The sequence below is a fragment of the Tenrec ecaudatus genome, chromosome 1 (assembly GCF_050624435.1).
Source record: "Tenrec ecaudatus isolate mTenEca1 chromosome 1, mTenEca1.hap1, whole genome shotgun sequence".
Taxonomy (NCBI): domain Eukaryota; kingdom Metazoa; phylum Chordata; class Mammalia; order Afrosoricida; family Tenrecidae; genus Tenrec; species Tenrec ecaudatus.
The window spans coordinates 117,081,319-117,104,680 of NC_134530.1; the positions used below are offsets into that span (position 1 = coordinate 117,081,319).

Sequence of the window (23,362 nt, forward strand, 5' to 3'; positions counted from 1 at the left end):
GTGGACTCATCGCATCCCCCATCCTTGTCTTATTTCCCTGCATTACTTCATAGTCAAATTGCTATAAGAGCTGGCATACGTTGCCTCTCTTTCCTTTCTAGACATAGCTTGAACAGAATGGTTTTGCAATAAACATTAGTTATGTAATTCATTAGGTTTGTCACCGTGAATGATGAGGTGAAATTTTATGAAACTCCTCTGATTCCTCACCCGTTAAACGGGAATATCTTTCCCAAAGTTTGCTGTGAGAATCTGAGAAGCTATTGTTAAGCATTTTAATCTTCTTTTTTCAGTGCAATCAGTACTTTCATTTTCTGCTGTAACTTACTCTCAAAGATGACTACTCTTTCCTCAAGAACTCATCCATCAAACTTTGTTCTTGCAGGATGTCCTGACACCCCGTCAATTAGTTCTTCTTTTAATTTACACCAGATTCTTCTGAAGGATCCACTTTGTCTGTCTATTCATTGTTTGCTGGTCTTCCCCTTCAGAAAATGGACCCACTTTTCATTGCTTTAATGAGCACCTATATGTTTATGATACTCAAAAACACCCAGTACTATGTCTTCATCTCTATGTTCCAAACCATTCTGTACTATTTATTTTCCCTTCTCAAATTCAGTTTGAAGTACCTCCTTCACTGGGAAGCTTTACTTCCTTCACTATCAAATTGATGTCTACGTTTGAAGGAATCACCATTCAAGAGAAAACATACAGCTATTTTTGCCCTTTGCTTCTCAAACACCCAGACTAGTCCTTTGTGGATTCCTCTAGAAGTAGGGTTACAAACAACAGAGAGCGCATGAAAAAGAGAACGAAAGATGCGCAGTGTGACGGACTTACAGTTCTACCTGTTGGGCCTATGACACCTTCTCTGCCGAGCGGACCAGTGCTGCCCTGTTGGGAAGACAAAAGAGTCAGTCTCAGTGCAGTATAATTCTGAAAAAAATCCAGAGCATGTCTTGTGCTAAAATAAAGTCGTCCACATCGATGTGATCATAGTTTTTATTATGAAATTGTATAGCATTGTCGGAAACAGCAGTAGTTTTCGTCCACACTCAATGACACAATTCTGCATGCTGTTCTAGCTTCCTGTACCCGGAGTTCCAGCTGCTTACTCCCTAGTAGACCGAGAAATTGACCTCTTCATTTTATATCGTGATGACATCAATGATGTCATCACATAAACGTACTACTTTACGCATACAGCACCACGTAGAAGGATGCATTGGTAAATACATGTCTTCGGAGATGTGGAATGAGCCGTTGAGTGACATCATGCAGCGTGGAAGAGAGAGAAGGTTCTGGAGAGCGCTCAGGGTATCAGATATTGCATTCAGTTTCTCCAGCTAGACAGTGGATATAAGAATGTCTACTTAGAAGGCTGGTTAAATATGAAGTGTACTTTTAACCTGGAAACTGTTACTTGGTTATGAAGATAACCAAATAAGCTGGACTTCTGGTTGACTCTGCCCAAATCAGGTATGGATCCTCTCACTTCTCAATGACAAGTGAATATTATTAAGCCTCCCTCCTTATATAATGTAGATTATCTAGCTCATTTTCCCCACCCCCTCAACTGTTGCAGAAGTATAGAAAATACCACCAAATGATAGAATTATCATGTTGTTTATTAGTAGCTTTACTAAAGTAATTGAGATAGTTTTAATATTAAGTTGATGTAGAATTACATGATACTGTAAAAGGAAATCTCTTATAATATCTTTTTTCAAAGAGAGATAGTTTATAAATATGGTAGCTGAATTTCAAAGATCTATTTTGAAATAAAGCAGTTTGATTTCTTTTAATCTACTAAAATGCATCTTCTAGACAGGCTTATCACCAAACTACTGTAAAGGAAGCAACAAGCTAAACAATCAAACTATAATTTGACTCTGAAATAGCAATGTGTTAAAAGAATGGAAAAGCACGCATGATGTCATAATTATCTAATATGAAACTAAAGACCAAATTCACTGCCACTGAGTTGATGCTGATTTATAGTGACCCTAAATGACAGGATAGAACTGCTCTTGTGGAGCTGTGGGAAACTACGGGTTTCTGAGACTGTAACTCTTCATGGGAATAGAAAGCCCTTCTTTCTCCCTCAGAGAAGCTAGCTGGTGGTTTCAAACTGCCGACCTTGTGGTTAGCAGCCCAATACCTAATCACTGTAGCATCAGAGCTATAACAGAAATACCACAAGTGGATGGCTTTAACAAAGAGAAATTTATTCTCTCACAGTTTAGGAGATTAGAAGTCTGAATTCCGGGTGCCAGCTCTATGGGAAAGGCTTCCTCTCTGTTGATTCTAGGGAAAGTTCTTTCCCTCCTTTCAAAATCTGTGGGCCCCAAGTTTCCTGGAGATCCCCATGTGTCCTGGCATTAATCTTCTCTGGTGCCTAGGAGGGTCTCAGCACAGGGTTCTTGAGTCCACTTCTGGTCCTCTACTCCACTCCTGTCTCTTCTTTCTTGGTGGCCCTTCCTTCTCTGCTCACTTGTCTATCCTCACTCTCTTTGAAGATAAAAGAGGTGCAAGTCGCCTCTCAGGGAAACACCTTTTACATCAGATCATGGATATGGCCTGAGTTAAGGAGTTATATCCTATCCTATTACTCAAATAACTGATTGGCTGATCACAGTAGATCACATTGTGAGAAATGATGGTATCATTACATGACTACAGACTTACATCTTTACACAACTGTCAAATCACTGAGGAGCACGGTCCAGGGAAGTTGACGTATTTTGGGGGGAACACATTTCAATCCATAACATTCCACCTTGTGCCCCCTCCCACAACTCATGTCCTTACCACAAGCAAAACATTTTCATTCAACCATATCATCCTCAAAGTCTTAAATTAACTCAAAGTCCAAATTCTATCCTGGCACTAAATTTATCCCTGATTCTGTGAAATCTAGACTACAGGTTATTTGTTTCCAAAATATAATGATATAATCAACACTGGCAGAGATTTATATTACAAATGGGAAAAATTAAAGAGAAAGAGAAAATAATGGGCACCAAGTAAATTAAAAAAAAACCCACGCACATAGTGAATCAAATTACAATTAGTTCACAAGGATCGACAACAACCTGCTGTTCTTTGAGACCCTGACTCTCCACAATGGCCTTACCCTCTGGATTCTGGGTGTTGATTTGCTTTCTGCTTGCTGGATAGAGGCTCTTCAGCCTAAGCTTCAGCTCTGCTTCCCAAAGTCCCTGGGAAGGCAGCTCTGCTCCCTTGGCTGTGGCGGTCACATTCTCTTATGTCACTTGAGGAGTGCCTCTACCTCCTGGTCCCAACAACCCATTTTCCCGTCCTTTGACCCTGGCAGGCCTACGTTCCCGGCCTTGGGCAGCAGATACAGTCCCATCCACATTGGACTCTTGAATAGCAGCTTCACACTCGAGAACTGAGTTGGGGAAGAGCTGATTTTTTTAAACCCAGGAGGCTGTAACCACATCCTTTGACACCTCAGAGACCATTGGTTCACCCTTTAAGACACAGACAGCCATGGTTCCATGCTGTGATGGTTAGTAGTCTTTAAAAACGTTCTCAAGACAACATTGCTTTTTGTTGCCAAAAGACCACAGGGACTGTGGCCCTACCCTTTGAAACAAGGGCAACTCTGCTTCCTGTGCTACTAGGCTGGTCAGTTTCTGCTTCCTGGTTCCTTGACCTCTTGTCTCCTCTGGTCTCTAGAGCCAGCTTAGCCAAAGCCTTGCTCAGGCAGGTGTGATGAAGCTGCTCAGCTCGTCTGATAAAGGCCTGAAAACACTCAATTTTACCAATAAGCCTTGGATCGAAGGTGCTCAGCTTCTCCTTGTGTCTGGCAGCAAACCTAGCTCGGTCAACAATTGCCCAGAGTCACCTTGCTCTCTAGAAATCCTCTGCTTGCAAGCACTTAGCTTTCTTGCTCCACGGGAAAGCTCCAGGGCCATCTTGCCCATCTCCTAGCGCTGTTGTTGTCGTTTCTCTGCTGCCGCTTTCTCCATTGTCACAGCTACTGGTGTTAGAGTTCTCCTCACTGTCTGCAGAGCCCTCGCTAGAATTGCCTCTGATGTCCATAATACCCTGACAGTCTCTGCAAGGCAACCTAGGCGCTTACTATTAGGCACCTTAACACTCTTCCAGCCGCTACCCATTATCCAATTCCAAATCGCGTCCATGTTTTAATCTTGTTAGAGCAGCACCCTACTCCTGGCACCAATTTCGGCCTTAGTTATCTAGTGCTGAAATAACAGAAAAGTCAGAAGTGGATGGCTTTTCAGGAATTTATTCTTTCACAGGTTAAGAGCCCTAGAAGTTCGAATTCAGGGCACCTGTTTTAGAGTAAAACTTCTGTCTCTGTTAGCTATGGAAGAAAGCCCATGTTTCCTTTCCAAACCTCTGGGCCCCAGGTTCTTTGGACCTTTATGTGATATGGCATCAATGTTTCCCTGGGTTTAAAAGGGTCTCAGCTCTTAGATATGCTCCAGTGAGCACTCTGTTCAGCCAGGTTGATAGATATTTTTGGTGACACAATTCAATCCATGACACAAGAAATCTAGATGAATCCACCCCCAAAGCAAATAATTTCCAAGTTTATCTATAAGTGTAGAAAAGAGTATTTTCATAGCTAGTACCAGTTATCTATGTAAATGAATCTTTGCAATGTAGAAGAATTAATTCAGATCTCCTAGTTTTAATTAATTAATCAAATATTTACTGATAGATTAAATGTGCTACGTATAGAAATAAGCAATAGGCCATTCAGTATTATTTATCTTACATTTTAATTTTACAATCACCGAGCAACTGTCTAGCATATCATTTGAATCATACAATGAAGGTAATTTGATGTGGTTTCAAATTTGGCATACTTTACACTGTAGCCCAGTGGTTCTTAACCTGTGGGCCATGACCCCTTTGGGGGTTGAACAACCCTTTCACAGGGGTCACCTGATTCATAACAGTAGCAAGATGACAGTTATGAAGCAGCAATGGAAAACAATTTTATGGTTGGGGGGGGGGGTCACCACAACATGAGGAACAGTATTAAAGGGTCACGGCATTAAGAAGGTTGAGAACTACTGCTCTAACCCTTTATGATCTTCAGCAAATTGCCTTTCAACGACTTAAATTCCTCACCAGCAACATCGCTCACAGATCTTTATGAGGATGAGATGAGACAAAGGATACATATTGAACACCAATATCTGGTACATAATAGTCTCTTGAGAAATATTAACCTATTGGAATGTTTTGCCCAATTAATGTTCTCTTAATAAAGAAATAACTGCACTTACAAATTAGTCATGTGTGAGTTCATTACCAGAACTTTGCTATTTGTGAACTGATTAGACTTCTGGACAAGCAAAGAAATATAAGCTCAGACTCTGGTCCCCACAGACCTAACACTCTATGATTCTCTGGTTAGGACAGGTGGTAGGCAGGAAGCCAACTTCTTTCTGGCAATATCATGAAAGAATTCAATTAACTGAGAATTAATAAAACAAAAATGAATGGATTAAATTTGTGGGGGGAACTTACTATAAATAAGAACTTAAAAGCAATATTTTCTATACCCCTCAAAAATCACCACTGCCAATCAAGTTGATTATGAGTCACAGTGATTTTATAGGACAAAGTAGAACTGCCCCATATGGTTCCTAAGGCTGTAAATCTTTATGGAAGCAAACTGCCACATCGTTTTCTCATGAAGCAGCTGGTGGGTCCACACTGCCAACCCTTTGGCTATCAGCCACACATTTAATCATGGCGCTGCCAGGGCTCCCTCTACTGTAGAGAAGCCTAGCCATCTGTAAAATCGCCTGTGGATAATCAAGAGTCAAACTTTACAGAAAAGCACCAACTTTCCGAAATCATAAAAATAACTAATAAATTTATACCTGAAGAAATGTGGAGTTGGGTCTTTGAAAGCATTCCCATGACAACATTGCTCTTTGTGTTATTGAAAGGGATTTACTGTAATAGGGAAGGGGTGTAGCATTTCAAACATTTCACCTTTCCTTTCATACTGTGTACAAGAAGCAGAATCGGATCTTCTGTTTCTGAAGATCTTATTCAACACGTTTATTCTGCATCTGATCTGCTTCCCATCTTTCTGTACTTGATCTCCCCCCTCCCTGGCGCCACTTTATCCAACAGCTGCTGTTAGTCATAAACACGCTGCTACTAAAACCAAATCACCATTAGACACTTTATGGCTTTTTATTTTCCTTCAGTTTTATAGATCATCTCATCAATTAGAAGGCTGTGCATAATAAAAGCAAAAACAAAACAGAAAATAAAATAAAAATAATACATAGACTTGTTTATTGTATATTCTCCACAATTTGCAGTCCCGGGATATAAACCCGTAATTGGAGTTCTCCAGATCTTGGTCCTTGTAACTTGTAAAGCAGCTCCTCGTGGCTCTCTTGAGATGCTCACCTCTAGCCGGGAAAACACAGCTAATGGGAGGAAACACTTCTCAAACGGTGATCGCAACAACTCCGGGCACAGGCAAGCCTCCTCCAGGTGTACACTGGGGTGGTCTGTGATTGTGTAAATGCTTATGAAAGGATTTCACGTTTCAATTCCTGGTGTGAGCTAATAAATACATTATATACTTTCCGTAGTAATTTTGATGAGTTCTTTTTTTCAATGTGAAACTTAGGAATGCATGGTACAGAAAGTGCCTAAGAAAACTCTTTATTCTAATACAGGGACAACGTTTGAACATCTCTCACGGTAACCTAGTGATAATTTCTATCTTAAAAGTCATTTTGTAATATCAGTAACTTGGAGTAATTTTAAAGTTTTTACCCCATTCCTAAATAAGCAACGAACCACATTTTATAGGTAGGCAGAATGACTATATACTTACGCTTTGTCCAATAGGACCTTTAGGACCTGATAGTCCGACAATTCCAGCATCTCCATTAGGACCCTAGAAATAGAAGTTTTCAAAAGTCAAAAGTTTTAACTTATATGGGCATTTTACAAGTGAAATGATCTCTTACAAATCTATGACGAGTTTTATTCTTAACAGACGAAATGTTTTAGGTAAGGGTCTGCATGCCACAGTCTTTGAGGAGCACTATGTTAGGGAATGTTTGTGGCAGGGTGTGGAAGGGCTTGGTTGCTAACCAAGTGGTCAGCTCTTTGAACCTACCAGCCGTTCCGTGGGATAAAGATGTAGCAGTGTGCTTCTGTAAACATTTCAGCTCTGGACATTTTAGGCAGCATTTCGACCCTCTCCTGGAGAGTTTTTATGACTCAGAATCAACTCCACAGCAGTGGGCTGCTTTGTTTATTGCTTTGGTTTGTACCAAGGTATGAAATGCACCCCTCTTCCCCCACCCAAAAAGGAATAGAAAAGGCATTGGAAGGATGCGTAGGCATATAATAAAGGCAACAGAGTAAAAGGCTAATTGTAGAGTCTAGGTAATGGGTGTGTACATGCTCACTAGAAATTCCCTCAACTTGGCTGTGTTTTTGAGAATTTTAATGGTAAAATGTTTGAAATAATGCAATGAAAGAGAACAAAAGCAAACTATAGAATAAAATTGTGAGCACAAAGTCTAATTTGTAACAGGTTTAAAATGAACATATTAATAATAAAAAAACCCAACTCTTTGTACCAACAACATTTTGAGGGTTAAAAAAAGTTCAGGTCGGGAAATGAATCACTGATATTTTAACATCTCTTTTTTTCATTCTAGATGTCTAAAAGATGAGCAGACATATGTAAACATACTTTAGGACCTGGGAATCCCTGGAAACCTCCTAAACCGTGGGCACCATGTTCTCCCTGCAATGCGAATAGACACGATAACCGTTATTGTGGAGCGGTGGGCTGTTCTGTAAAATAAGCACTTGGAGAGTTATGAAGTTGGCACATACAGGTTGCCCTTTCAAGCCAGGCTCTCCATGTGGTCCTTGATCACCTTGTGCTCCTCTGTGACCTCTTTTACCCTGCATTCCAGGTTGTCCGGGGAGCCCTTGTTCACCCTATGGGTAGGAAAAAAAACGATCCCAATTTTAGTATCTATAAATATAAAAGCATTCAGATTCATCTCAAAGAAACTAATCCCTAGGCAACATATACACATATATCTTCAATCAAGTTGATTTTGACTCATGATGGCCGTATTTCAGGTTTCAGAGAGGGTTAATTTTTATAGAAGCAAACAGTCCCATCTTTCTCTCAAGGAATGTTGGTGAGTTTGAACCACTGATCTTGTGGTTAGCAGGCCAATGCCTATCCCATGGTGCCACCAGGATTCCATAGGGAGGTATAATATTAGGCACTGGAAAGATCAAATTCTGCCTATTCATCTTCTCCAACAACGTGATTGACGTGTGTAACATTTAGTTATAATGAACACAATGGGTAACTGTGAGGACAACAGTTTCCAGCGGCTGTAATGAGACACCTGGAAGAGGGAACGTGTGGAGCCCAGAGGGAAAGGAAAGACAACGCTGTTGAGAGAATGGTAAGGGCCTGGTGGGTGGGGGAGTGGTGGACATATGTCTGAATCAGTGTTTTATTTGAACTGATATTTTCTCTTTTTCCTTCCTTCCCCAGAGTGATTCAGTCATGTGATTCATAAACAGAGAATGGCCTCTTGAAGTATAAATCCTGGTTTTAGCCAGGATCATCTTTTCAGTTGCATCCTTTCCATTTCTTTTTGGTTCCCAATGTTATTCTGATCTAGATTATATTTTCTTCTTTATTTCTAAAAGATAACTTTAGTGATACACTTACTATTATTTCAATTTCCAAAGGCATCAGTCTTAAATTTAGTCTTGTTTTTGAAGTGGGGATTGGAACATTTTTCATGCCATTTCTAGCAATAAAGTTAGGGATCAGATCGAGTTTAGAAGTAGGTAAAAATGATCTTTTGTGGGTTTGGATAATAGCGTCTTTAGGATTGATAAGTTATACTTCATTGTATTCGAAGCTTTAACTTTGAAACTTGATGGATATTGATCTTTTTATTGAAAAAAATTCACACATAAGAGACAGTGATTTTTTTCATATTTCTTTTTCCTAGCGCTGGCATTTGTTCATCTGCCTTGGGTTTTAGTGGAAAGGAATATTTGTGGTGTATATATTAAGAGAAGGTTCAAACTGGAAACAGTAAGTAGCTAGGTTGTCACTTTCAGTTTATCCCTATGAATCAGGCTATCTGGAAATTCTCTTTAAGTAGAACTATAAAAATCAAGATAAGAGGCAATAATGATGAGGATGCCAATACCTTAATCCTAAGACTTTTGTGAATAAGACACCAGACAACCTGAAGTGTAGTTCAGGGTCTAGAATTATTTCATAAAAGTTTAGAATTAAAGAAATCAATCAAAGCCAATACTTTTAAAAGAGGTTTTTGTCTTCAAAACCTAATGACATATGACAATATTACATGCATTGAATGCTAATGCAAGACTTAATTGCTATCATTCTGACTCTAAGAAATAATCTATATGGTGATCAGATATACTTCCTGGTCGATTAGGCTCAAACTTGGAAGAAAGGAAGTGCAACTGAGAAAGTGTATATTTGGAAGTACACAAGCTTTCTCTGTTTTGGGGGAGCAGGAAGAGGACAGAGAGAGAAGAACCGTGATGAGTCATGACAGCATTTTTAAAAGCATTTCCAGTCCTGGGTTAAGCCGTTCTTTTGGCAAGCTACATGCTCTGTGGCTATCACAGAAGATGAATATGTCAAAGCCACATATTTTCTTTTTTCCTAATGTGTTTTTACTATTAGCCAAATTTTATTGAAAGCCATTAATTTTATCCTGTGATCTAGCCATTAAACTCAGGTCAGTAAGGATGGCCAGTGCTTCCCGGCCATCAGTAGAGAACATTAGAGTACCTTTGCCCCTGGAACTCCTGGGCTTCCTGGAAGACCTGATGGACCATTTGCTCCTCGAGGGCCTGGAGCACCAGCCAGTCCTGCGCTTCCTGGGCTGCCTCTGACGCCCTGCATGGCACAGGTAAGAAATGAAAACCTGGTAGTCCTGAGGGGGTCTTTGGAGGGCTCAGAACATGGCAGAAATTGGTGTTCTGCAAAGTTGAACACAGTTAACACACAGTCAAGGACTTGGAGTCTCCTGGGCTTCTTTCCAAGGTAAAGAATGTAAATGTTATTTGTGGGAATCAGAGAACCCCCACCACTCACCTGCACTCTCTAATTATAATTAGCACTGTGATCTTGGGTATTCCAATTACGTAAAACATTAAGGCACTGCTTAGTTTGCTAATATCTTCTGACTTATGTAACCTACTTGTGAAACATGTTTGTTGGATTCTCACTTTCTGTACTATGCTCTGGTGTACATGACTGTTGTGAATTAGTATCTTCTTAAGAGGAATATTCTATTCCTCAGCCACAAATAACTCCAGAACTTTTACTGTAAATAGCTTATGATCGACAATACATTTAAGCAAATAATATTTCCCTGAAGCTAAGTCTTAGAACAAAAGTTGGCCAATCACAGCAAACTCCAGCAGGCCTACTTTTGGACAGCTCATGTACTAACAATAGATTTTACATTCAAAAGTAGTTGAAAGAAATAAAAAGGCATCTGAAAGTTAAAATTAAAATGTCAGTATCTTTAAATAAAGTTACATTGAAACACAGCTGTTATTATTCCCTACTCTATTGTAGATAAATGATTACAGCGGGATTGAATAGTTGTGACATTTTATATGGCACTCCTCTTTTTTTATAATAAATCTTTTTATTGGGGCTCATACAGCTCTTATCACAATCCATACATACATCAATTGAGCAAAGCACCCTCATACATTCGTTGCACTTATCATTCTCAAAATTCGCTTTCCACTTGGGTTCCTGGAATCAACTTGGTTTCCTTTCCTCACCCCATCCCCCCGCCCCCACTCTCCCCTTCCCCCTGCTCTCTTAATAGTTTATAAATAATTAATCTATCTTATCTTACACTTCCCGGAGTCTCCCCTCATCCACCTTCCCATTGCCCATCTCCTAGAGAGGAGGTTACACATAGATCTCCAAGATCGGTTCTCCCTTTCTACACTCCCTTCCCTCCTGGTGTCGCCACTCCCACCACTGGTGTTGAGGGGTTCATCCATCCTAGATTCCCTGTGTTTCCAGATCCCCACCGCACCACTGTACATCCTCTGGTCTAACCAGGCCCGCAAGGTAGAATTGGGGTCATGATAATTGAGAGGGGAGGAAGCGTTCAAGAACTAGAGGAAGGTTTTGACTTTCATTGTTGCTACACTGAACCCTGAGTGGCTCATCTCCTCCCCACTACCCCTCTGCAAGGGATGTCCAGCTGTCTACAGACGGGCATTGGGTCCCCATCACGCACTCCCCCTCATTCACGGTGATGTGATTCCCCCCTCCCCACCCGCCTTTGTTGTTTGAGACCTGGTCTCCTCTGCCCTTCCCGATCACCCATGCTGGTGTGCTGCTTCTGTGTGGGCTTTGTTGCTTCTGGGCTAGATGGCCGCTTGCTTATCTTTAAGCCTTTAAGTCCCCAGACGCTATATCTCTCAGTAGGGCACTCCTCTTATTTTATAGTGCTCTTATTCCACTACATACTAGTGAGCGAGCAATAAACTAGGCAGGGATTCCATGAACACATGTAAACTTAAGTCTTAGAAGAGTTTCATTAATGTTTGGTAACCAGTACATACCCATTGTGTCAAAGCAGCAGAAGTGAATAGCATGTTTTTAGGCATGATGGATGTGCATTATTTTGTTAACAAATTTGATAGCAAAGTTTTGTGTTACTCTTCAATGATATTATAGTTATGCTAAAAGAATACAATGTGGATCAACATTATGAGACCCACCATTCATCGCAATATCCTCAGTTCCTGTCAGTATCCACCGCACTCTTCTGTCCTTTGGTCATGATGTGGTGGCTTGTCTATTCTTGTAATGCTGGAAACTATTTCAAATTCCAGCAGGGTCACCATGGTGAACCGGTTTCAGTGGAGCTTTCTGACTATGAACAGACTACACAGAAAGAAGAGACTGTCCATTCTGAGGCATCACTGAAAATCATACACATAGCAGTGGAGTATCATCTGATGTAATGCCCAAAGATGAACTTCTCAGGTTGGAAGACACTCAAAATATGACTCACAGTAGAGTCAATTTTAATGATGTGATGGAGAAACCCTTTGGGGACTCTTCATTTGCTCATGAGGTATATACCGATATAGCTGCAAACATTCCTTAGTAATAGGGATGTGGAATGTACAAAGCATGAATCTAGGAATATAGGAAGTCATCACAAATGAAAAGAATTCACAAAGATTGATAACCTTAGCATTAATGAGCTGAAATTGACTGACATTGGACATTAGAGTCAGACAATTATATAGTTTACTTCACTGGAAACGACAAATTAAAAATAAAATGCTGTCATATTCATCATCAAAAAAGAACATTTTTAAACTCTGTCTTGAAGAGCAATGTTGTCTCTTTTATCGGAATATATATATATATATATATATATATATATATATATATATATATGACAAGTAGATATAATGATTATTCAAGTTTACACACCAGCCACTAAAGGTAATGATGTAGAAATGGAAGAAAGAAATCTACTACTTTCTTTTGTCATTAACTGATCAAACATGATGACCAACATGCAGTGATAATTACAGGTGATGGAAATGTGAACGCTGGAAACAAAGAGGAAGGATCTGTAACTGGAAAAGCTGGCTTTGGTGATGGAAATGAAGCTAGCGGTCATAAGAATACATGTTCAAGACCAACAGCTTTTTATCGCAAATACTTTTCTCATCTAACAATATCAATAGGGACAATATGTATGGACCTCACCAGCGGAACTACACAGGAATCAAATTGACACGATTTGTGAGAAGCTCAATCTTCACAGCCAATTAAAAAGGCCAGGGCTTGACTGTAGAACAGATTGTATGCAAGTTCGAGTTGAAGATGAAGAATATTAACATATCCACATGAGCCACAATTTGATTTAGAGTATAATCCTTCTGACTTTAGGAACCCTCTGAAGCACAGATTTCACACACTGAACACTGATGACTGAAGACCAGACAAGGTTTTAGATGACATCAATTGCAACATATCTGAAGAAAGCAAGAGATGAGAAAGAAAGAGTACATCAAAGTAGATGTCAGAAGAGACTCTGAAACTTGCTCTTGAATTTAGAGCAGCTAAAGCAAATGGAAGAAACACTGAAGTAAAAGGGCCGAATGGAAGATTTCAAAAGGCAGCTTGAGAAGCCAAAGTAAAGCATAATCTGTTATACATACATGCATTCCAGTGTTGTTGACAAAATTGTCCAAACACAAGGATTTAAAAAATCAAAGGGGGCGGGGGGGGGCATGCTCAGCACATCTCAAGTTGAAAGAACTGAAGAAAAACTTCATGTCTTGAGTTGTAAGATTGAAGAATTTAATGGGGGGAAATATGGAATGATGGAGGAAACATGAAAAGAAGATAGAAGAAGTACACAGTCGTCGTGACCAAAAATAGTCTATCAATGATCAACCCGTTCAAATGGTAGCATATGATCACGAACCAATGGTCTTGAAGGAAGAAGTACAAGCTGCAATAAAGGAATTAGCAAAAACTAAGTCTTCAGGAATTGAAAGAATACCAGGTGAACTGTTTTTAAAAGCTGATGCAGTGAAGGAAGCAACCACTCATCTTTGCTAAGAAATCTGGAAGTGACAGGGAATGCATTGTGTTCATGCCCAATCCAAAGAAAGATGATAAACTAATGTGGGAATTATTGAACAATGTCACTAATACCATATGGAAGTAAAATTTTGCTGAAGATAATTAAAAAAATGGTTGCAGCAGAACATTGACAGGGAACTTCTGGAAATTCAAGTCATAATCGGCAGAGGATATGGTACAAGGGATATCATTGCACCACGATGGATGGATCTTGGCTGAAGGCAGTCGTTTGAACACACGCATGGCTCTGCAGGATCGAAACTGTCTGCTGCTGTAAAAGACTGAGATCTCAGAGACCCCAAAGGGCTGTTCTACTCAGTCTTTGTGGTTCGGTATTGGTTAGAATTGACTTAATGGCTGTGAATTTGGCTTCCTCTTTTTGATTTTGTGTTTTACTAATTTTGAAAAGGTTTTTGATTTTGTAGATCATAGGAAACGATGGATAACATTGAAGAGAATGGGAATTGCAGAGCTCTTAATTGTGCTCCACCTGAACATCTACACAAACGAAGTCATTTCAAAAGAACAAGGGGAGACTGCATGGTTTAAAATCAGGAAACACGGGCACTCGGCTGCATCCTTTCACCATACTTACTCCATCTGTATGCTGAGCTAATAATCTGAGAAGGCTCATTATGTGAAGAATAACACAGCTTCAGGTTTGGAGGAAGGTTTTTCACCAACCTGGAGTATACAGATGAAATGACTTTCTTGGCTGAAAACGAAGAGGAATTGAAGCACGTACTAATGAAGATCAAAGACTAGTGCCTTCCTTATGAATTATAACTCAGTGTAAAGAAAACCCAAATCCTCACAACTGGGCCAATCATAGACAAAATCACGATAAACAGAGGAAAGGATCCCATTTCGTCTGGAGTCACAATGCCTATGGAAACAGGAGCCAAGAAATCAAATGATGTATTGCTTTAGACAAATCTGCTGCACAAACCTTCTTTAAAGTGTTACAAAGTAAACATGTCACTGCTGCGTAGACTAAGGTGCTCCTGACCCAAGTTATTTTCAATCCACACACACACACACACACACACACACACACACACACACACACACACACCATAAAAACAGCACAATGAATAAAGAAGAACATTTGAAGTATGGTGTTGGCAGAGAGTATTGGAAGTACTGTGGGCGGCCAGAAGAGTGAACAAATCTTTCTTGGCAATAGGATAGCCACGCTGCTATTAGAAGCCAGGTTGTCAAGATTCTGTCTTAAGCACTTGGGGCATTTTGTCAGGAGAGAGCAGTCCCTGAAAAGGAACATTATGAGTCATAAAGTAGGTCCGTGAAAAAGAATCCCCTTAATGAGATTGATGGACACAGTAGTGGCTCCCGCAACGGGGAGGTACAGCAGTTGTGAGGATGGCATTGGGTTGGGTAGTGTTCCCTTCTATTGTACATATGGTGGTTCAGTTGGAACCTATTACGATACCTAACAACAACAACAGTGCATCTGTGAAAGCAGGTTTAAACATGAAGCAATGTGAAATATGTGCCATCTCATTACAGATCAGTATTAACAAACGAAGAGAACAGGTTTTGACGATAGGACACACGAACTTTGAAATGTAACAAGCTAAATGCTATTTCCCATCAAAGAATACCATTTCTAGTAGTAGACGTGAATTAAAAATTGTTCTCGATTATTATATATTATATAACTTTATCAATAAAAGTGTGGAAATATATTTTCTGTCTTGTTACGTAATTTCTCAATATTCTTAATTTTGCTTCTGCAAAATCTAAAACATATGCATTCACTAAAAAGACCCCACATTCCTTGCCATTGAGTGGATCATGACTATCGGACTGGGTAGAACTGCCCCAATGGATTCCAGAGGCTTGTAGCTCCTCGTGTGAGTAGAAAGCCTCATCTTTCGCCTGTGGAGCTACTTGAGATTTCAAAATCACTGACCGTGTAGTTAGCAGCCGGCCCATTTGCAGGAAAAGTTTGCTGCCCCCTTTGCTGGGAAATCATTTACACTTTTGCGTGGGTTCCTGATATACCACATCGGACCTCACAGAGGACACTTTTGCTGTTGTTGTTGTGTGCCACCGAGTCAGCTTCCACCCACTGTGACCCAGTCTGCAACAGAAGAAAACACTGCATCGTCCTACACCATCCTCACAATTGGACCTCTGCCGGAGCCCAGTGCTGTAGCTACCGTGTCAGTCCATCTCCTTACAGGTCTTTCTATTTTTCTCTGCCCTCGACTTTACCAAGCACAATATCCTTCGCCATGGACTGGTCTCTCTTGATATTAGATCATTTTACTAGGGACTCGTACAACTCTCATCACAATCCATCCATCCATCCATTGTGTCAAGCACATTTGTTCGTTTGTTGCCATCACCATTCTCAAGACATTTTTTTTTCTACTTGAGCCCTTGGTATCAGCTGCTCACTTCCCCTCCCCCACCTTCCCTTCCTCATGAACCCTTGATAACTTATAAATTATTATTATTTTGTCATGTCTTACACTGTCTGAGGTCTCCCTTCACCCATTTTTCTGTTGTTAGTTCCCCAGGGAGGGGTTTATATGTAGATCATTGTGATCAGTGTACATCCTCTGGTCAAGCCAGATTTGTAAGGCAGAATTGGGATCATGATGGGGTGGGGGGAGGGGGGTGGGAGAAGGAAGCAGTGTGGTGGGGTCTAGATCGGGGGCAATTCCGCACTGTGTCTTCAGTTCAGTGTTGTTCCCTGTAGCACTATGTGTCAGTGAGGGACAACGTGTCTCATAGTGGGGCCGGCCCTATGGTCCTCTCTGTGCTTTGGCTACTCTGAGCGGGAATATTGTCCTCAGGCTTGGTGGGCCAGGATGTGTTCCACTCTCCCCTTCCTCTCCCTTCATTTGCTCCCGTGTGCTCTGATCAGGCATGTCCCTCTCCCTGAGCTGTAGCTTCAGTGCTGTTCTCTGAAGTGAATTCTTCTGCAGTAAGGGGGTACTGTTCACAAAGTTGGGATTGGCCTTAATTTTTAAAATACAGATCAGTTTGTCCTTTTGGCAGCCATGGTACTGTCAATATTCTTCTTCCGCACCATGGCCTGGGTATTCAAAGTAACATCTTTGCTTTTCAATAATTTAAAGAGGTGTTCACAGCAGTTGTACCTAATGCAATACATCTTTTTACTTCTTGACTACTGTTCCCGTGAGCACCGATTGAAGACAAAATCCTTGAGAACTTCAACCTTTTCTCCACTTATCATGATGTTCCCATTGGTCCAGTTGTGAGGATGTTGGTCTTCCTTCCATTGAGTTGCAATCCATACTGAAGGCTGCAATCTTTTATCCTCATCAGCGAGTGCTTCATTCATTCTCACTTTCAGCAAGAGAAGTGCCATCTATATAACACAGGTTATTAATAAGCCTTCCTCCAGTCTGATGCCACACTCTTCTTCATATAATCCAGCTTCTCTGATGATTTTATCAGCACATAGATTGAAGAAGTATGGCGAGAGAATACAACCCCAACACACACACTTTTCCTGGTTTAAACCATAAAGTATTCCCTTAGTCTGTTCACACAACTGCCCTTTCATCCATGTACAATTTCTAAATGAGCACAATGAAGGATTCCAGAATTCCCGTTCTTCTCAAGGTCATCCATAGTTCATTATGTTCCACACAGTCAAATGCCTTTTTGTAGTCAATGAAACACAAATAAAAATCATCTTGTGTTCTCTGCTTTGAGCCAAGCTCCATCTGACATCACCAACGACATTTATTGTTTCATGTCCTCTTCTGAATCCTGCCTGGATTTCTGGCAGTTACCTGGGAATGTGTTGCAACAACTATTGTTGGATGGTCGTAAGCAAAATTTTACTTGTGTAGCATTGTGATGTTGTCTACAGTTAGAGCCTGCTGTTGGGCCACTCTTCTTTGGAGTGGGCACAAATAGGGATCTCTTCTAGTCAGTTGACCAGGTAGCTGTCTTCCAAATTGCCTGCAAGCATCGATGAGTGTTTCCAGTGCTTCTTCGGCTTTCTGAAAGAGTTCATTGGGTATTCCTTTAATTCGTGGAGCCTTGTTTTTAGCTAATGCATTCAGTTCAGTTTGAACTACTTTTTTTCAGCACCATTGGTTCTGACTCACATGTTCCCCCCATGAAATGGTGGCATGTTGACTAGTTTTTTTCTGATACGGTGATTCTGTGTATTCTTTCTATTGTTTCTTGATGCTTCCTGCAGCATTCAAATTTTTTCCTATAGAATGTTTCAAAATTGCAACTTGAGGTTTGAATTTTTTCTTGAGTTCTTTCTGTTTCAGATTTGATAAGTGTGTTCATCCCTTTTTAAAAAATTCTTGGTTCTTGAACATTTCTTTATAATATTTGGCTTTGTCTTCTTGAGCTGCTCTTTAAAGTTTTCTATTCAGGTCCTTGACCTCTTCTGTTCTGCCATTTGCTTTAGCTACTTTATAATTAATAGCCAGTTTGAGAGTTTTTTTCTGACATACACACTTATCTTTTGTCTTTTTAATAAGTAATTTCTTTCTTCATGAATGATGTCTTGATGTCCTCCCACAGCTCATCAGGTCTTTTGTCATTAGTGTTCAATGTGTCAAATTTGTTCTTGAAATATTCTCAATTTCAGATGGGATAGACTCAAGGTCTTATTGCGACTCCTGTAGATTTGCTTTAATTTTGTTCAGTTTCATCCTGAACTTACATATGAGCAATTGATCTGTTCTACAGTCAGCCCCTGGTTTGGTTTAGCTGCTGATATTGAGTTTCTCCATCATGTCTTCCCATAATGTTGCCAATTTGTTTTCTGTGTATTTCATCTGGGGAAATCCATGTGTACAGTTGCCTTTTCTGTTGTTGATAAAAGGTATTTTTATGAATGTTATTTTTTTCAGAGTTCTGCCATGCAATCTCCAGCTTCATTTCTATCACAAAGTCCACATTTGCTAACTCCTGTTCCTTCTCTTTGTTTTTAACTTTTGCATTCCAATCATCAATCACTATCTGTGCATCTTGGTTGCGTGTTGAATCAATTTCTGACTGAAGGTGTTGGTAGTGTTCTTCAATTGCCCCATCACTAACTTTTGTGGTTGGTGCATAAATTTGAACAATAGTTGTAATGATTGGATTTCCTTGAAAGTTGATAAATAACATCTGATCACAAATAGCATAATATTTCATGATTGATTTAGCAAGAGCCTTTCTTACAATGAATGCCAAGTTATTCCTCTTGATTGTTATTCCAGGCACAGTAAATCATGTGATTTTCTGATTCAAAATGCCCTACACCAGTCAATTTCAGCTCACCAATGTCTAGGATATAGATCTTCATGTGTTCCATTTCAGTTTTTGACCACCTCCAATTTTATTAAATTCATACTTCACATATTTTAAGTTTCAATCATTACAAGAGTTTTTTATCTGTTTCCCTGTTTCTGGAGTCATGTCCCATCAGCAAATGGAGACTCTGAAGGCTCCACTCCCACAGGATTCACTTGACACAAGTCATCATGGTCATGAGTCCCCTCCAAGAAATCAGCTCCCCTTCAGTCACCTTTTGAGTGCCCTGGGACACAACCCACCCATCAGCAGGCAGTATCTCCCCAGTATTTACTCCCTTTGTTTTGGCTTTCAGTATTTGAAAACGCTTTGAAGCTATGCATAAGGGTTTCAAAGGCTTCTTCCTTTGACTGGGGAGTCAGCCTTTGTTTTCCTTCTTAGTCTGGAAGCTCTGTTGAAACCAGTTCACTTTCATTGACACTGCTGCATATGAAATATCAATGACACAGCTTCCAGCATCACAGCAACACACAAGCCACCACAGTATGATACACTGACAGACAAGTGGTGGCACAGTACACTATAGGGCAATAATTCTTCTATGAATTCCATAAATACTTAGTGAGCATCATGTATGTATAAAGTAAATAAGATATGTAAGATTGAGGGAAACTCAAATGTAAATAACATGTAATTGCCATTTGCAAGGAGCTTAAAATTAAATTTAAAACTAGAACGCTATATATTAGTGGTTATAATGAGGGCAAAAGTGTACAAAAAGAAAAAGCCAGATGAGATGATAAATATAAAATAAATACTAGAGAGGTTCTGAAGAAGGGATTTTACTCCTGATATTAATCAGAAAACAAATTACTGAGTAGATAGTAGCAGAACTGGTTCACATGATAAAGATGTTGTTTTACAAAATGAGTGCAGAAGCAAATGTGTTGAAGAGAGTGGATGGTGTCTGGCTATCAAAAAATACAGCATCTGGGTCTTAAAGTCTTGAAGTTTAACAAGCAGCCATCCTGCAGGGAAGGAAATAAGCCCATAGGGAAGAAGCACCCAACTTGGGCGGTCAGGAGGTGTCCATGGTTGACAGGATCAGGTATCAGGTAACAAAAGATCCCAAACAAGCAACTATATTGATGCAAATGAAGGGGTTTGGAGTGGAAACCGACAGCCCATCTGTAGACAATTGAATATCCCCCCACCTAAGGGCTATAAGGAAGGGGTGATTCAACCAAGGTGCAGTATAGCACCGATGAAGTACACATCAGTCCTCTCATTCCTGAATGCTAACTCCCCTCCCCCCCATTATGACCCAATTCTACCTTACATATCTGGTTAGACCGGAGATCACTCCTTGATATAGATAAGAGCTCTCAACATATGGAATTCAGGACTGATAACCCCTCAGGAAGAGTAGTGGAAGCAGTGGTATCATGAGAGTAGGGGGATGATCAAGGGGGGGGGGGACAAAGAGGGAATCCATCACAAGGTTGTATATGTAGTCCCCCCCCGAAAGGGGTTGAATAACAGAAATATGGGTAAAGGGAGTTAATGGACAGTGTAAGATATGAAATAATAATAACAATACATAAGTGATCAAGGATTCATGAGGGTGGGAGGGTGGGGGCGAGGGGGAATACGAGGAGCTTATACCAAGGGCTCAAGTAGAAAATGTTTGTGGAATGATGATGGCAACATATGTACAATTATGCTTGATAGAATTGATGTATGAGATGTTAACAGAGCTGTAAGAGCTCCCAATAAATGTTTAACAACAACAACATAAAAGATGTTGTCTTAAAGGTAAAATAACTGTGGTTAAGAGATGAGTTAGCCCAAGAAAGGACAAAGTTGTTTATGTGGAGGGCTCGGCTGGGTGAATGGGCTTTGATTGCAAGACCAACTGAATTTAATATGAATGAACTTTTCCTTATTCATATAACATTCTTTCCTCTAAGTTGAATCCTCATATGCTTTTGTTATATTATTTATCATAAAAATAATTTAATATTTTAAAACATTACTTTTTATACCCTTAAAACTTATTTAAAAAAATGAGCAAACATTGATATCTACAAGATGCCATGCATGGTGCTTCCAAACTCCAAAATCAACTCCAGTGCCACCAGTAGATTCTGACTCATAGCAACCTTGGAGGACAGAGTAGAGCTGTTCTGTGGCTTTCCAGACTAACTCTTTATGGGGGTAGAAAGCGTCATCTTTCTCCAAGTGAACCACTGATTTCAAACTGCTGGCCTTGTGGTTAGCAGTCCAGGGTGTAACTCACTACACTCCCAGGGCTACAAGGACATTACTCTAGGCTGTAGGTTGACATTCCTTAGGTTGACCTTCAAGCCTATTTCTTCCCAACCCAGTTCAATCATTTTATCTCCCACTATTTCTCCATGTTGAGCAGCTCCCACTCATGGGACTAAACCAACCAACCAACCAACCAACCAACCAACCAACCAACCAACCAATCAATCAAACAAAGCAAGCTCATTGCCATCAAGTTGATGCCCACTCATAGCAAGCCTGTAGGACAGGGTAGAATTATACTGTGAGTTTCAGGAACTGTCACCCTTGACAAGAACAGAAAGCCTCGTCTTTCTCCCTTGGAGCTTCTTGTGGGTTCATACTACTAACCTTGTAGTTAACAACCCTTCCGATTTATCTTTAATTACCATTAGGATCATCTTTCATACTGAATAGTTGCGAGCAAAGTTTGTCTGAGAATCCCCTCTTCTAAAGGGATTAAGATTAATACTGTAATATCAGAACTGAAGATCCTAACCTATCATTCCCACTTCAGTTGTTTACTATTATATTCTTTCATGAACCTAGTAATATGGCCATTTTGAACTTCTCAAAGTGTGCTCTGTACTCTGCTGCCTCTGTATTTTTCCTCATAATGTGGCCTCTAGTTGAAAAGCACATCTTTCCTTTACTTATTGAATTTTTGTCTTACAAGTCAAGCCTAAATGTTGCTCCTTGTAGTACAATATTCAAAAATTTAAGACTTGATTTATAAAATATTTATCTCTTCCAAAAGACTGTAATTTCATTGAAGTCAATTTTTTAAAAATTTCACTTATTCCAATAGCAATTGGTTTTCCACTGTGTAGTTCGATGTTTTCTAGGTCCTAGGAAATCAATAGAGAACAAAATCTAGTCCCTTTGTTTAAGGGTAGGCAGGCCGGTGACCCTGTGGGGTGAATATTAGATTGCACTGCTAGCGGCAATGCTGGGTACTCCAACCCACCGACCGCTCCATAGGAGAACCATGAGGCTATCTGCCCCTGTCACGATTGGACTCTCTGTACAAGGTCACTGTGAGCTAGAATTGAGCCTGCCGCTGTCTGTGGGGAGAAGTTAGATAGATATACAGATACTTTCTGCTGCCCAGGCAGTTCTGATGCAGCGACCCTGTAAGACAAGGTAGGATTGCATTGAGCAGTATTCACTATATTGAATGATTACTATGTGGACCGTGTCATCTTAAACTTAAAAAAAAATCATTTTATTGGGGGCTCACACAATTCTTACCACTATGCATCCATCCATCCATTGTGTCAAGCGCATATGTACATTTGTTGCCATCCTCATTCTCAGTCATCTTAAGCTTTTTACAAGATTATTTAAACCTCGTAATAATTCTATTATTAGTAGTCTATTTTTGAATTTATATAACTTGGCCTCAGGTAGGGTGAAAGGCTAATTGATGTTTGATGTCTTTCAATTTCTTTTAATAGTGTTAGTTTATTATTCACCCATTATCACAAATCACAAAAGTAGGTAATACATAATATTTTACTTAAGGAAAATATTTTAAGAAACCAGAAAAAACTTACTAAAACTGGAATTCAGCTGAATATTAGGAGATTCTCATCCATCCCGCTTCTGATAGTAAAAGGAATGTTGTACTCTAGAACTTTCGTAGGAAATATGACTGATCGAAATAGTCTACAATTAGTGCTAATTGTATGCCATGTGGTAAAGCAGCTTGGAAAGGGGGCAAGATGTGACTTCTAAGAATCAGGGACCGGTGATGGGAAAGAGAAAATTTGAATTGTACCTTAAAGTGTTTTTAGAAATGAGTTATTTTCCAAAGATGAGGGCTGAGTGGAGAGACCATTCCAGCAGCCTACTCTGGGCAATGACAGGAATCAGGACACAGGCATTCTGGCCGAGGGCGGAATGATCATACAAAATTTACTGGAGAGGACTTAGTGTCCTGGCTGCATCCGTTTAGGGGCAAATCTTGTTTGGACTTCTTTTATCATCTAGGGTCCACTGCTGACAATTTCTTGCCCTCTCTAAGATATGCGTAAGACTTGCTCATAAAAATGAGTG

The 23,362-nt window shown here is 40.0% G+C and overlaps 1 protein-coding gene across 2 annotated transcripts in view; it reads right to left on the reverse strand.

Moving 5' to 3' along the window:
• The window catches only part of COL24A1 (collagen type XXIV alpha 1 chain), a 400,055-nt gene that overhangs the window by 43,816 nt on the left and 332,877 nt on the right, over window positions 1–23,362 (reverse strand). Inside the window, exons 48-52 of one of the 2 annotated variants that reach the window (XM_075557916.1) lie at window positions 9,872–9,979; window positions 7,897–8,004; window positions 7,751–7,804; window positions 6,878–6,940; window positions 844–897 (exon numbers count right to left, since the gene is read on the reverse strand). In XM_075557916.1, coding sequence (XP_075414031.1) covers window positions 844–897; window positions 6,878–6,940; window positions 7,751–7,804; window positions 7,897–8,004; window positions 9,872–9,979 — 387 coding nt within the window. Of the gene's footprint in view, window positions 1–843; window positions 898–6,255; window positions 6,462–6,877; window positions 6,941–7,750; window positions 7,805–7,896; window positions 8,005–9,871; window positions 9,980–23,362 lie in introns of those variants that run through there. The other variant, XM_075557926.1, reaches the window with a different exon arrangement.